The sequence below is a fragment of the Vitis riparia genome, chromosome 5, assembly GCF_004353265.1.
Source record: "Vitis riparia cultivar Riparia Gloire de Montpellier isolate 1030 chromosome 5, EGFV_Vit.rip_1.0, whole genome shotgun sequence".
Taxonomy (NCBI): Eukaryota; Viridiplantae; Streptophyta; class Magnoliopsida; order Vitales; family Vitaceae; genus Vitis; species Vitis riparia.
In genome coordinates, this window is record NC_048435.1 from 23,178,814 (window position 1) to 23,194,575 (window position 15,762).

Here is a 15,762-nt window from a genome sequence, read left to right on the forward strand (position 1 = left end):
TAATCAAATATATGATAAATAATATATATATATATATATTATTATATTATTATATTATCTCATCACTTATCATCTTATTATGTCCTATGTCCATCCAAACATAAGATAGGATAATGCTTTTTTTTTTTTAATTTCTTCTATATAATATATATTAATCTTATATTAAGATATGAAATATGCATATTCCATGTATTACATATTTATTTTTCATCAATTTTTTATTTTTTTATATACTCATTTTACAAAATAAAATTATTTTATTATAAATTAAATTTATGATTAAAATCACAAATTTCATTAAATATAAGAGATTTTTCATTTTTTTAAAATAGAAAACAATGAAATGTGATATAAGACTTAAACTTTTAAGGATTGAAGAAAATGAAGGATTCAATCCAACCATGCCCATCAAACATTTTAGGCTAATGGCAACCGCCTATATTAGAATATCATATCCATAGCATATATCTTTTTTTTTTTTTTTATAACCGTGTGTCCATGCCAACCTACATACACCTCGATTAATCCCACAAGACCCTGAAGTTAAGGGATAGATAAATCCTTCAATGGCCCTAAGGGGGATAGATAAATCCTTCAATGGCCCTACCCTAAGGGGACTAAAACTGATGACCATTGGAAAGCAAACCCAAAACCAGACCAACTGAGCTACCCCTCGTCAATCAAATGTAGCCTTAACTCATTCAAACCTTGTCCAAGCCAATCAAATTCAATTCCGGCCCTAACTCATCCAAACCTTGTCCACAACAATCAAAACCTTGGATTAAGGTCAGGCGAAAGAAAACACCTTAAACCCTAATCACAAGATTAGCAATAATCCATTTAAACCTTGTCCACACCAACCCAAACTTCGACTTGGCCATGGGAAAGACCCACCCAAGCTGCACCCTAGAGGAAACAAATAAATGCCAACCAAAGCTTACCAACATTATTTGTATGCAAGCAAATTGGATCAAAAAATGGTCATATAATCCATATCCTCAATACCAGGATTGAACCCATATCACCAAGGGCTTCCTCCCCAGGCATTCTATTATCAGAATATATGAATTGAAAATATGCACATCCTGATGGTACAATTTGCTCAGCGTCTCACCATAAGTGAACATTCTCAAGTTTCCCACTTCCATAGTCTGGTAATATAGGCCATTTTCAGAAGGAAAAAAAAAGGTTCACCAACATGATCTGCAACAAAAACCCTATATTCATTAGCAACTAGCTTCAGTCCATGCACCTACTGTCGGTCCAACCTGAATGAAAATCTTTGAGATTTTTTTTTCTTTACACCAAACCTCCGCATGGCTGGAAATCACAAACCAAATCTTTTCTGGGAACAAGTTTGAGCAACAAAACGAATCAAGAATAAATAAGCCGGAAAAAAGTCAGTGCTACTATACATGAGAGAAGGACTACTCCAAAAAAGATATACACGAATCTGGCCACACAAAGTAAGTCTCCAAAACCCCACTAATCCAAACTGGCTCCACCCTCAAGCTAAATCTCTTCAGCACAACAGTGTACTGAGAACAAAAAACAAAAAAATGGATACGAGGAATTTCAGCCGACCACCATCACAGCCTGCAGCAGAGTGTAACATGGAAACGTCAACCATTTTGTCTTGAAACAAAAGAAGGAAGAAGAGACGAGAAACAGTCTAAATTGTTGGAACTGCTTGAATCTAGCAGTCTGCAACAGTAAATGGTGTCCAAATAGAAGACAAATTGTAACAACAAATGTTTGTCAACACAGCAAAGGACTCCTGCTTTGTTGATTTCGTGCTCTAGTGTTGGGTTGAGGAGGCATGTGTTATTTTGTAATAGAAACTAACTATGCACCACCCATGAGATCTAAGTAAGACATCTCTAGTGTTTGTCATGTTGGAAAATTAAAAGCACTCCAGCTTTGTTGATTCTGTGTTCAAGCGTTCGGTTGAGGGGTCATGTTTTCTTTTGTTTCACAAGCCATTTGAACACATAAATCCATTATTTGAATGAAATTGTACAGAACAACAAAAAATAAAATGCATTCTATTGTACACACACAGATGGTCTTCATCAAAACCAATGGTTAAAATAGAGAGATGATCTCACATCTGGAAAATGCATAATACAGAAAAGGCACTTGGGATCAATGGTAAGAATGGATTCCCAAAACCTCACTCAATTTAATGCCTATATCATTATGTTATAGCAGCTTAAATGCCATGTAAAACAGTAATAATTGATCTCATTTCCACAGGATATCAGAAGGCTGCCTCTCAAAAAACATGCCTTTGACATGTACTGCTTATTTTTGGCAAAAAGAAAATCTAGCTTTCTCTTAGCAATGACAATCTCATTGCACCACATCAAATAGATTGACCCTGTTGTGTTTTGGTTCTCTATTTTATGCATTTAGATTTGATAGAGTTTGCTTTTCTAAAAATGGAAAAAAAAATTGATAGATTGAGAAAGCTAAAAATTGCACTAGGTAATGTTACAGACCAGAATTTCCTGAAGTCTGCGATGTTGGTAGAGCAGGCAGTGACATCTCTGCAAATTTTGATAAGTGATCAGTAAGAAATGTACATTGAAACAAACTTGTAATGATAGCACTTAAAAGATAAAAACCATAAGTTTATTTGATCTAATATAACAACAAATGAGGAAATGAACAAAAATGATTCTTTGTCAATCAGTTACCCGGAGCACAAAGAGACAAGGATGAAATTGAGGTCGATGAAGGCCATGGAGCTGCAATATTATCACTCAAGTCACACGTAAAGCTGAAGCCTGTTGAATTGTCAAAGTCCACATCTGCAGGCAAGCTTCGAAGTAGACATCCTGCATTTAAACCTGACCACAGTTCATTTCTTCTACAGACCCAAACAAATATTTAATTTGGCATACACTAAAACATGGCATTTTCAAAGGAGTTACTGGATTTTAAGCAAGGGGAATGAGGGAATGGACAATCTTTTTTTTCACATAAATACTCTTCAAAGCGTGTGAAGCCATTAGGAGTACTTTAGGAAGAAGATGAATTGGCAAGGTAACAACCAAGAAGAATTTGAAGATTTGCTTCATTTTTATCAGTCAGTACAGATAAGGATAATGCCTACAAGACTACCACTATGATTAATAATACTCAAACAGGCTTTTAAGGAAATACTAAATAAAAAGGGAGAAGGAATCGAAAATCAAACCTTGTTGTCCATATGCTGCCAGATGTTAAAGTACCGAGCACAACAACAGAAGGTGACAAAAAACAGAGCAAGAAAAAACATATCAGATAAGCTAAGGGAATGAGTCTCGATAAAAGATTTGAAGCATAAAAATTATAACCAAAAACATGTACCTTGAAGACTAAAATCTTTCAGATCAACATCACAAAGCTCATAAATATTTGTCATGACCCCACCTTTTTGCAACATGGAGCCAAACATTGTTGCGCACATTATTGCTTGTCTATTTGTGATTAACATTTGTTTCTGTATCCCCGCAATGTATGTATTTAATGAGCTACAGCAGGAAGGACTTGGTGCAGCAATGTTACGGCATGCTTTAATCACATCCGTAGGCTGGCTAAAATTCAGAGGGCAAACTGCATGTGCAAAGCTTGCCTCAGTAAGGAACAAGTGGCCAAAACTATTCAGAAAAAGGACTAACGAATGTCAAAATAGTAAGAGATATAAAATAGGACATAATACATTTGATGCTGTAATGTGAGCCTGTTTAGGGGGAAAAGAAAGTTTAGGCACACAAATTGGGGTACACAACATGAAGGTTAATTTGCTAGTATTCTCCTTGTCCAGGTAAAGATCATTCGAATCCTCATCTAGAAAATGGAAAAGAAAATGATCGGCTTTCACTGATCCTTACTAGATTGTGTAACATCTACCTCAATTATAAGAAGCAATAAATGAAAAGTCCAAGAACTTGGTTCAGAAGTAAAGCCAGCAAACATCTCCAAACCTCAAAACTAGCCACCTCATGAACAATAAGCAAAATGATGGGTGTGAAGTTTTAGTCTACAAAATTGGATACCATCTTCAACAAGGACTATAGCCAATGGAACTGTTAAATAATCCAGGAAATGTACCTCTAGATAAAATTGACACTGATGAACACTGGTTAGTCTAATATTTGAAAGCTACATGGGAAAATGGATAGGTGGTGCATATATAACAAGGGAAAAGCCATATAGTTTTATAAATGTTGACAGGAGTATGATACTAGGGGCAGATTCATTTGCTTACATGAGAATTTCTTCAGGAAGAACCAGCTTCATTATATTCATAGAAAATTTCAAACATGAACATTGATGAATTAATGATACATACCATCAACAACCAATATAGTTGACGACATAATGATGCATGTCTAATGACCTTCGTATACATTTTTACATTATTTTTAATTTTACAGAAAAATAACATTAAAGATGCTCACAAGTAAGGATACAAGCAAAAAGCATACAAAACAAGTAAACACCATACCTTTGTTAACTTTGCAGGCAGACAATATTCGAAATGTAGTATTTGCAGCATCTGATGAGAGTTTTCTAGAAAGCCATGAGGATACCACTCCCTTACAATCATTAAGAACGTCAACATGACTAGTTTCCCCTAATATATTTTTATTGTCGCTCATCATTGAATGTCTTACTGAGATCTGAACTGCAGCATCCATAATTGCGGGCCGGCAAACTGGTCTACAGCACTCTTTAAGAGGATCGACAGTGCTGCAGGCCTCCAATAATTTGCTTGTATTTACTGTTTTTTCAAAGGTACTTACATCCTTTATAGGACAAGACCCACCCGTAAGGTTTGATGACTTCACAGAGCAAATTGTAGGTATTGTACTGTTTGCTCCTCTGCTGGCTAATATACTAATAATATCTGAAAAACAATCATTAGCCATTCCATCTTGCAAAACTAATTTATCAGAATTGGTGCTGTAGTAACCCTGAAAGATGTGGAGTAAACTACTAAACTGTGGACAACATATTACATTTCCGACAAGAGATGCCAAAGGTAGAGAACAATCAGATGCTGTTTTGTTCAAGATACTTGAAATAGCAGAGAAATTTACAGGGCATTTCCCTGTCAAGACTGGCTCATATGTAGCCGGAAAGGATGGATACATTGGTGGAAAAGATTCTGTAGGAGATGGAAGATGTGGAAAAACAGCAGGTGATATTTCTATGGGTTCAAAGAGATCAGTATTAGGTGGTTTTGCTAGCTCAGTTGTGGAAGATACATGACTATACTCAACAAGTGTCAGCACTCCCACTACATCTTGGAAACTGGATAACCAGATGGTGAATAAAAAGAACTGACCGCACAAAGAACCTGCAACCAGATATGACCATTTCTTCAGTGTTTGCATATCCCATGAATCAAAAGAAAATAATGCACAGGGTGCGATCAATAGGTAACAGAGTGTGCACACATCTCTAGAAGAGAGAGAGAGAGAGAGAAAGGGAGGGGGAGCACATACAAATGCCTAATCCATTAAAGAAATAATTAACTGTACATCCAGCAAAATAAAATAAAAAACTGCAATTTGAACTAATGTGGTAACTGGTTTGCAGATTTGGTAAGGTCATAGGTATCAGATCACAGCAACCGCTAATGCATGCAACCAGCAAAGACCAAGCCCAAATGTTGCAAGCTTAAAAATTAACTCCAAGAAAAAATAGAAGAAATTAAAGTAACAATTTTGAACCTTATGTAGTGTTTTTTTTCTTTTTTATGAGAAAAAACTTATGTAGTGTTACAACAGCAAGAACCAAAAATCAAAGAAAAACCATGGATCACAGATAAAACAATTCCATATAAGTAACAAAGGCAGCCTATTTTGACAAGGCAACACCTTAACATAATGTCAGTTTCTCCCCTTGCCCTTTTGAAATAATGCTTGGTAAAGTGGGAACTTTTTGTTAATAAATGCCAATTACTTACCCTTATGACGAGTAATGGTCTGTAGACAGTCCATAGTTCCACTAACCCTTTGGCAACATTGAGATCCACAAAATAAAGCCCTATGTTCCTTGGCTGTATATCCAAAAATAGCTCACAGCAACATACCAACACCTGTGCCAGCTCCAGCTATGAGAAAAGAAGGAATTTGTGTCTCGGGAAAAGCCATTGGAAAAAAAGAGCAAATAAAACCACTTCTGACAAGAGCAAAGTATAGATTGAGTAGTGTAAAAGGAGCAGTGGTAAAAGAAGCTCATTTCAAATAAACAATTAAATCTATAAAGATGACCACTACCAGGCTGCCTCTAACATAATTATTTAACTAGACACAAGCTGGCGCATCTACCATTGCTGATAAGACAAGAGAGTTTAAAATGAAAGGACAGAACCAAAAACACGATGCTTTCTAAAGCTAAGCTAAGCTATTCAATCCAACCTAAATCACAATGAAGTTTGAAGTAAATGTTTTTTATGGTTTCGTCTTTGCAAAACCTCCTTCAAACCACATAAGCCCCTCTAATGATTTTAGTAGCTGGATTGGTTAAAATCCTAAATAGTATGATCAAAATTACTCTTTGTTTTCAGAAGTGTTGCGATTTCCAGTGTTCTAGTAGCAATATAACCAGTATCTATCATCTAATTTTGTGTTTTACTCCCCTAATAAGACTTTTTGCAATTCAATTAAGAATCCAACTTTAAACATGCACAATATTCTCTTATTGGAACATTTTTTTCTATGTAAAGTCTTCCTATAATTCTTCTATTGAGCATCATAAGCACATATGCTTTGTTCCAGAAAAAAGAATTACCAAAAAAAACCTGTGAACCATTTTCAGGATGTAAGAACTACATTCCATTCTGTTAAGTAAATTGAATTACTGCAGACGTGGCTGAAAATATTTGCAGTAGCTAGTTTTACCATAAAAAGAAACAATAGCAAAAAGCTGGTACTGAAAGATAATAGCATTGACCCAGATCAGACACATCAAGACTTAGAACCTGAGAAACACCCTGTTTGACTGCCGAGAAAATAAAGGAACTTCAACTACTCCACTATTAAAGACCCAATACAACAAAAATCCCCCATTAGCCTTAGCTTGACAAAATTACCTGCCACACTTGTGTATAGTTTTCTCTACTTATTTTTTTTCTGGAAAGCCAACAATACAAAAGGTTCTAACTACTCTTTTCTTTCATTTTTCACCGTTTTTAAGCAACCAGGGGGAAAGTAAACTAAAAATAAAACATAATAGCATAACACTCAAAACCTGCAAAAAAAAAAAAAACTAGATCAAACCCTTGTTCAGACCACTTGGTATAAATGATAAACCACCAATGATGGAACAAAAACAAAAACACTTGATTAGCATAAACGATTTCTTCTGAACCCCTGTGTGACTGCAGACAAAACTGAGAGAACAAACAAACCAACAATAATAACAAAAATCCAATTCTTGCTGTTTGTATCATCAGAGCTTCCAGAAATGAAACCAGCAAAAATAGAAAGAAATGGGAAAATAAAAACTAGAAACCAAGACTCAGAAATGTCAGTTTCGTTAACTTCCCAGATTTTCCCGTCAACCAAACAGATTGATGATGCATTTTCATGAAAACGCAACTGAGTTGAACCCAGAAATATTTTTCTGGCTAGGATTATAAAAAGAAAGAAAAAAAAAACAAAACACAACACCCGGAATGTTAATTTCTACAATTTTCCCTGCATTTTCTCGGCAACCAAACAGATTTGATGATGCATTTTCATGGACACTCGCCTCAAGACGTTGAACCCATAAACCATTTTCCAGGTGGGGTTAAAAAGAAGAAAAGACATAAAGCAAAACCCAAGACCCAGAACGCTAGTTTCCAGAACTTTACCACATTTTCTCGGCAACCAAACAGATTTGATGATGTACTTTTTTCCCAGGGAACATACCTGAAGATGGGGAGCCCAGAAACCATTTTGCAAGGCGAGAAGGTGAGATCATGCCGTGGGAGGTGGTTTCCGAAACCCTAAGTTGGTGACTCGGTGACTGACTCAGTGTGGACTCAGGTGTGTGAGAGGTCAGAGGTGAGATTGTGTGTTGTTCAGTGTATGAACACTGAGACAGATAAACCCCAAGTGGGGTAACTCTACTTTCCCCTTTTGGTTCTTGTCCATGGTGAAGTGAAATTCACGGCTCCGATCTTGCCACGTCGTCATTTTGGGAAAAAGATTGTGGGTCCCATCCAATGTGGCACAATCTTAACGGATATGAATCTGACTATTATTTTTTGTATCAAAACATATATTAACTTAAATTATATGAATCTCTCCTAAGATTTTAGTGTATACATGAATCTACTTTCTCTCTTTTTGCTATGTGTATTAGAAGGAGGTGAGCTTGGATACAAGTGGCTCTACTTCATCATGGTTTTTATGAGCCATTAGAAGTTCTTTTCAAAACAGAGGTCGAGTTGTAGTTTGACGTCGGTATTATGATAATGAAATTAATATATAGATGGAAAAATCATCTTAATATGAAAAAAGTGTGACTTTTATAAAACTCGTTACATTAGCAGAACAATAGCTGTCATAGCGGGGAACAAACTCTTAGAACAATCATAGAAACCATCAATCAAACCTACTTATACTTGACACATGACACTTATTTTGATAAATAACAAATGTTCATAACTGCATTAGCAGAACAATAACGTCATAATAGGAAACGACTCTCATAATTATCAAGTAGATTATCAACCTAATTATGTTTGACATATGACATTTATTTTGACAAGTAGTGGATATTCTTAACTAAATTAGTAGAACAGTATGTCATAACAAGGGAAAACTCTCATAACCGCCAAACAAACCATCAACCTACTTGTGCTTGACATATGACATCGATTTTAACAAGTACTAAATATACTTAACTATATTAATTGAAATATAGTGCCATAATCGGGGAATGACTCCCATAATCGCTAAGCAAACCATCAACTTATATATGTTCGACACATAAGATCAATTTTTACAAGACTAATGGATATTTTAAGATGCATTAATTGAAGTCGTAATGAGAAATGACTCATAATCACCAAGCAAGGGAATAACTCTCGTAATCATCAAACAAATAATCAACTTATTTGTGCTTTACACATGACGTCTAAGGAACAACTCTTATAACCACTACGTAGAATCTGTAATTAAGAATCCATTTAAAAAACAGGGATACAAATTAAAAGCTAAAACAAGGAAATCTAAATTTAACAACCATCAAATCATATCATACTATAGTAATTGCATATCATTATAGTGAAATTCAGTTCAATAAAAAAAATGTGGTATGATAAAAGTTGTTGATTGTACATGGTCTTACCAATTATGATTTGAGTGAATCAGCACATGGCTTGGAAGATACTCATTTATCATGTATTATATAACAACAATGGGCTTCTTTAACCATTAAATAATACAAAAACAAATTCTTAAATATATTTTTATGTTTTTTTCTCTCAAAACATAAAAACAAATCATTTTCACTAATTTTTCATGGAAAACATGAATAGAATAATTAGTCTAAAATTTACTTGTGTTTTTTTCAAATATAGTTTTTATGTCTTTTTTTCTCAAAATATAAAAATAAATCATTTTCACTATTTTTTCACGGAAAATATGAATAAAAATAATTATTTAAAAACCCACTCGTGCTTATATATATATATATATATAAAGTCACATTCTATAAATATGGTAGATAAAAAAAATAGTAAATTTAAACAAGCTTTTATATTTTTAGTACTTCGTTTTTTTTTTTTGACATCTTATTTTCCTTTCAAACTTTTATTTTCCCTCTTCATTTGTATTTGTTATGTATGATTAATAAAAAAGGCTTAGGCTTATGTATTAATAAACCGTTTATATTGATTATCGAACTAATTAGATTATAACAAACATATTTACAAAAATAATTGAATTTGCATATAAGAAAAATTGAAATCATATTCATAATGAAGGATGGATGTCTACAACTAAATGACTAGAAGAGTATATAATCATTTGAAATTAGACTTAGACCCAAACAAAGGAAATGGAAGAAGCAACACCAAATTTATAATATTGATAAACTAAGATGAGTGAAAAATAACCCATATGATAAGATGGTTAAAAACCCTCAAGATTAGGGTTTAAGTCATAGTACAATGATTTTGCAAGAAGACTAATCTTAAAGGTGGATGTAACTTTCCATGGTTGTCCAAGGCAAACTCCTTTTCAAATTTTTAACACTTTCAAGCCAAGTGGCATAGGCCCGTGACTTCTTAAGATGTTCAATTTCTCATAATCACCTCATTGAAATGGGTCACAAATCCTTTAGGTTATGTCTTCAATTTGTTTTTTTTTTTTTCCTATTTATCAAATTAGTGTAGGTAAGGGATTTTGCCCCTTTTCTTCTTCCCTCTCCCCATCCCTCCCTTTCATGCATTTTTAAAAATTTGATTTTCCTTTTTTTAGTAATTAAAAGTCAGGTTTGTACTCAACAAAAATACTATTACTTATAAAATGATTGCTTACAATTATTTCAAGGGATTTTTTTTATGATTTTCAAAAATTTGTTGAATATTTAATTTTTACGAGAAAATGCTTTTAAATATTAGAAAACTCTTTTAACTTATTTTAAATATTTTTAGTGAAAATATATTTTTTTAAGGCATTGTTTAGGAGATATCAAGTGTTTCTCTTTCCAGTATTATAAATGATTTTTTAACTTTTTAAAAATATTTTCTAAAATTTGTCAAAATGCTTTGATTTTTTCTTAAAAAACATTTTTTCAACTAAAAATACTTTAAATTTTTAGAATACGTTTGGTAGAAATTTTAGGAAGTGTTTATAGTATTTATAATAATCGAAAGATAAAAAATTTTCAAGTATTGAAAAGATTAAAAACGCCTTTTAAAATTACTGTCAAATGCAATTAATTTAATATATGTGCTTGTTGCATTCCTGGTAAAAGTAAGCCATGGGTTTACTTGATAGTTTGACAGGATGGACACTGGAGGGGGTGGTGGGGTTACTCATGAGTTATCACAGGATGCCATTCCTGTTCTTCAACAAGGCATTACTTTGTTCTTTCTCACTGGTCAGCCTCTTCACTCAAATCATGAAACATTGCTTTAGATGGTATTGAATGATACAGAGCATCGTAGGTCATATCTTTGTGGTCTGATTCTATTTTTTCTTTTTCCCTTCTTTTTCTCCTTTTGATATTTTCTTAACCCATTTCTGCCTTTATTTTTGTTGATCATCAAAACCTAGGTGACTCTTAATTATTTCAAAAACACTTCAAATAAACATACTGTTTGATTATTTCACTCCTACTACTGCTTCCTCCATTCAAATGAGACTCATCTGGCAGAATGAATGATAATTTTACCAAACAGATTGTTATTAGACAGTGACTATAAGAGTGACTATGTTTTCCATGATCTAAAAATTTTCAGATTTGACAAGGAAAATTGAAAGCCTGCAGCTTCTACTTTCCCCCATTTTCCAAAACTTTCATCCTAGCCAAGCAGATCAACTGGATCCATATCCAATCCTCTAAGAGAGTAAAGGAAAAGGTAGAAGAGGTAAAAACAGTGCAAATAAGATCTGGCATTTTATTTGGAGCTTTTGATTTGAACCTGATGATATAATGTTTCCTCATAAAAATGGTGCTGATAACAACCCGAATCCGAACCATGTAATACACAACATCAAGACAATCCCAACTATCGAACTGCACATCTACCAGTTTGGCAAAATTCTTAACCCTAAAAGCAAGAGTTTATTATACCCATTGATGAAACAAAAGCTTCATTAGTGAGTTCTGAAAGAGTCATCAAGGGAGAATCTTGCGTCGTCGGCGGAGAGTCTCCCTCTTCACGTACATCTTCTCCATTTCATTCAAGGGCCGGCTGGATCCATCTGGTTGGCTAATAAATTTCCAGCCACCACCATTTCCACGCTTTCCTTGTGGCCCCAGTTTCTCAACCATGATATTCCATCCTTCCGCAGATCGCCTCCGGCTGTATTTATGGCATTTCACCTCCCCTGCCATCTGTACAGAAGCCAGACCACATCATTATGAAGTTTTAGCAAAGGATTACTGAGAAAAACTTTAGAAATTGAAAAGTACAGGTTATGCTGGATGCATATAACACAGTTTTGGGCAGCTTTTATGGGTTGTTTGGCAGGGATCATTCACAATGAAGAGTATCTCCATATTGGGTGGTTTGGTACCAGGAGTCCTTTCATTTGTTTGTTTTCAAGTTTTTAATTCTTTCCCTCTGCTCCAGCTATTTATTCTCCTCTATTATCATTATTCCAATGTGCTTCGGGAATAAGAAAAAGAGAGAAAAAAAATATGAAGGATTTTTCCCTTCAAAAGGCCATAATAATAACAGTACAAGCAGCATCAGTAACTATGATATAATAACAATGAAGCGAGACCAAGCTTCATTTTTTTATCTCTTTCATTTGTGAGGGAGAAGGCAGGGAGACAGGGCTTACTTTCTTTTTGTTGAAGTTCATCTTTTGAACAAATTCTTGATATAGCATTTCATCTTCCTTCTGTGATATTTCATAATGAACTTCATCTGGATCTCTAGTGGTGCCATCCCAACCTTCAGGCATAACCTTGAAGTCGGGTTTGTATGGAAGGGATGCTACATGGAATTCCCTGTCATGGGAATTAAAAAATCTGCAAGAGGAAACACATTAGATAAAGGAAAGATTTTGAAGTTTTGCTTCCAAATTGAAGAATTCATAGTCTCATTCCTGCACGCATTTCTCTAATTCTTCTTTTCCTTTTTAATAATAGAGTATTCCAATTCAGTGAATGAGCCTAAATGAATGATGAAACAGCTATCATTTCCGTTGAATGTATAGCTTTTTGCTAAATAATATTCATACCAACAGAAAGGCCAGAAAGGAAAATATGCACATTTGCTGCTATCCTAGTGGAAACAATTTTAAGTGATGGGAAAATTTTAGTAATCACCTTGCTACTTCCATGCTTCAATCTATCATTGGCATGGGGAAAGCTATTCCATTGTGATTCAGAGGTGGGAGAAATTGAGCCCAAAGAAATAGTGAATGATCTTATCAATCTAGAAGATTGTGTATTTTCCTACGAAAACCAGTTACACCTAGTATGGTTTGTCAAGGGAATCAGGTGAGACAATTGGTTCTCAAACACTTCATTTAAAATCTTGTTTTGGGATTGCAACCCTCACAAGTAGAATTGAAATTCCACCCTAAATCCCCAAGGGCTGACATTTTGTTGGGAAAAGGGAAACTACAATGCCTGAAGGAAATCTACAGCTTCCAACTTGCAATGTTTACAAAGAGTGTTCCTAAGATGACACATATTAGGACCATCTATTCTGATTTCTGCATCCATTTAGATCAATTCAGTATTTTTTTTTTATTGGTGAATATTTTGCCCCAAGGAATTGAACCTGGTACCACCCACAATCCCACCCAACCTGTTACCACTTAAGCCAGGCTTGAAGGGCATCAATTTTGTGTTTCCATAGAGAAGTTCCAGACAAACAATAACACAACAAAAAGAATTTGAAGAGTAGTAGCTCTATCAGCTATCCATTTTTCGCTTCCAATGTTCTCATTCTTGACATATTCAGAAGAACCATTTGCACTCCAAATGTGAAACACATGTAGCAATTAGTTGAATGCAAATAGCATTGCTCTCTTCTAGATGCAAAAGAATGTAAAACAAGTAATGCACATAATTTACAGCTTACTCAGGACAGGTATCGAGCAAGAGCTCAACAGAGTCATCCAGAGGGTGCCCGAGCTTTTTCTCCTCTTCCTCCTCAAGCTCCTTCAGCCACAGAATGGCATGCACTCTCTGCCTCATGATCCTATAATCTTTGGCCAACTTCTCAACAGTGTAGACCTCTGGATTCTCCTTGTGCAGTCTATACATCTCTGCCTTCTCTGAGTCCTTCAGATAAGAGCCTCTTGCACCAGGCTCACGAACCTGCTTCAACAGCACAGACATGTTCCTCATCCTCTCGCCCCATCCATCAACATATGCCTTGCCCTTTCGGTTCTCCGCCTCAAGTTCCGCCAGTTTACTATCTAACTCATCCATTTCTCTTAATACGGTTCGGGGTGGTCCGCCTCCTTCAGAACAGGCAGCAGTGGGATCAATCTGACGCCCAACAGCTTCTCCATCAAAATGGTCCTTGGTCAGTCCAGTAGACCACGATGACTCAACATCCCAACCCAAATCATTAGGAGTTTCTGGTGTTTTCCCCCATTGATCACCACCTTCATCTCCATCCCCACCACCAGATTTCACTGAAAATACCCGAGCCTTTGAAAGCTTAAAATTTGATGCGAACGTTACATCCCTTGATGTGGTTTCTTTCAGAAATCCTACTGCACTCGTGCTACGGGAAGCAGAAGAGAGATGGAATAAAATGCGATGCAGATTCTGCATCTTTTTCTTATTCTATCTCGCCTGCAATACCTCTTCTGAAATGGGAGAATAACAGAATAGCAAATAGTGAGAACCTAAAAACCAAAAACTCACCACAAACCCTGATTCGGCATTACCATAATATATGACACGGAAAACCCTAATCTTCTGTTTAGTTGCTGAGAAAAATGAGGAAAACATAAGAAAATGATGCATTAACCATAAACTTAAATATCTGGTTTGTCGCTTAGAATGCTGAGGAAACGAAAAGAAAATAAAAGAAAGCATAGAGTTAAATTGATGCATTGGAAGCGAGTGCACATGAATTTTCCCTACTAACAGAAATTGAAAAAAGGCCCAAGTTCCTAAGCCTCCGATTGGTTGCCAAGAAAACCGAGGAAACTGAAAGAAAAATGCAAACTGAAAATTTTATTATAATTTCCAAAAAGAAGTGGAAATTCCAGCCCAACCATGCGAAATGAATGCACTTCCATTCTTTTTTTTTTTCATTTTTCCATACATTTTCTCGGCAACCAAACGAAGCATGAAATGAAACCAAAAGTACATGACTGGAGAACTGTGGAAGACTGAGAGAGAAGATGACAACGTTTCGATTGATCCGTTGATGTTGTAAATACATACCTGGGCTGATCGGGGTTCAGGGTTTTGATTCGACGAAGAAGACGTTGAAATCGCAGTAGCTAGGGTTTTTCTTCAGACCAGGAGAGACCTGTTTATTGGGCCGGGTTTGGGCTGGGCTGGCCTTTTTTTGGGTTTGTGCCTGGGTTTGCACCAGCCCAACTTAAAACCCGAAACCGGCTATGAAATAGATTATCATTTAGGTTATGTTTTGGTTCGGGGAAGTTGGAAGGAAATGATTTTCTGAAATTAAAATTTTAAAATTTATATATTTTAAATTGTTTAATTTTTATATAAAAAAGTTCAATAAATTTGAAGTAGTGTTTATAAAATTATTTAAAATATTTATAAAACACTTTTAAATTTTTGAAAAATCATTTTCATTACTTCTTAAAATTCAAATAGTTTTCATATCTTCTTAAATAAACATTCGACAAAATATTATCTCAAAAACATATTTAGATAAAACACTATTGTGAAAATCATTTTAAAAAGAATCAATACTAAATGCACTTCAAGGTTTTTTTTTTAAATGTTTTTAGAAATTGCATAATGTTTTTAAAAACCATTTTTTATTTTTTAAATATGCTTTAAAAATATTTTTTATATATATAGTCATTTATTTTTAAATATGATTTATATTTATATAATTATTTCTTAAAACAATTTTCATAAACA

General features: G+C 34.7%; 2 protein-coding genes across 4 annotated transcripts; both read right to left on the bottom strand.

Moving 5' to 3' along the window:
- Positions 1-1,204: 1,204 nt before the first annotated feature.
- Positions 1,205-8,090, bottom strand: LOC117914718 (uncharacterized GPI-anchored protein At1g61900). Of its 2 annotated transcripts, none has more exons than XM_034830167.1 (8): positions 7,914-8,090; positions 5,963-6,094; positions 4,496-5,350; positions 3,355-3,600; positions 3,203-3,217; positions 2,700-2,852; positions 2,502-2,549; positions 1,205-1,596 (listed from the first exon to the last, which is right to left on the bottom strand). In XM_034830167.1, exons 2-8 carry the CDS (start codon positions 5,994-5,996, stop codon positions 1,523-1,525), a joined length of 1,425 nt encoding a protein of 474 aa, XP_034686058.1. In that variant the 5' UTR covers positions 5,997-6,094; positions 7,914-8,090; the 3' UTR covers positions 1,205-1,522. The 2 variants fall into 2 exon arrangements, with proteins under 2 accessions (XP_034686058.1, XP_034686059.1); XM_034830168.1 differs by having other exon boundaries at positions 2,700-2,840; positions 7,914-8,089.
- Positions 8,091-11,588: 3,498 nt separating this feature from the next.
- On the bottom strand, positions 11,589-15,192 carry LOC117915372. Of its 2 annotated transcripts, none has more exons than XM_034830937.1 (4): positions 15,088-15,192; positions 13,763-14,501; positions 12,510-12,699; positions 11,589-12,057 (listed from the first exon to the last, which is right to left on the bottom strand). In XM_034830937.1, the coding sequence occupies exons 2-4, from the start codon at positions 14,464-14,466 to the stop codon at positions 11,839-11,841; spliced, it is 1,113 nt and encodes a 370-aa protein (XP_034686828.1). In that variant the 5' UTR covers positions 14,467-14,501; positions 15,088-15,192; the 3' UTR covers positions 11,589-11,838. The 2 variants fall into 2 exon arrangements, with proteins under 2 accessions (XP_034686828.1, XP_034686829.1); XM_034830938.1 differs by lacking the exon at positions 15,088-15,192 and adding an exon at positions 14,583-15,020.
- Between the last annotated feature and the right edge of the window lie 570 nt (positions 15,193-15,762).

Coding starts and splice junctions, on each gene's coding strand:
- LOC117914718 (XM_034830167.1), bottom strand. CDS start 5,996: ATGGACTGTCTACAGACCATTACTCGTCATAAGG. Junction 5,351..5,962: donor GACCATTACTCGTCATAAGG/GTAAGTAATTGG, acceptor ATCTGGTTGCAG/GTTCTTTGTGCGGTCAGTTC. Junction 2,550..2,699: donor CTTGTCTCTTTGTGCTCCGG/GTAACTGATTGA, acceptor CAAAATTTGCAG/AGATGTCACTGCCTGCTCTA.
- LOC117915372 (XM_034830937.1), bottom strand. CDS start 14,466: ATGCAGAATCTGCATCGCATTTTATTCCATCTCTCTTCTGCTTCCCGT. Junction 12,700..13,762: donor TTGCTCGATACCTGTCCTGA/GTAAGCTGTAAA, acceptor TTCCTCTTGCAG/ATTTTTTAATTCCCATGACA. Junction 12,058..12,509: donor TGAACTTCAACAAAAAGAAA/GTAAGCCCTGTC, acceptor GCTTCTGTACAG/ATGGCAGGGGAGGTGAAATG.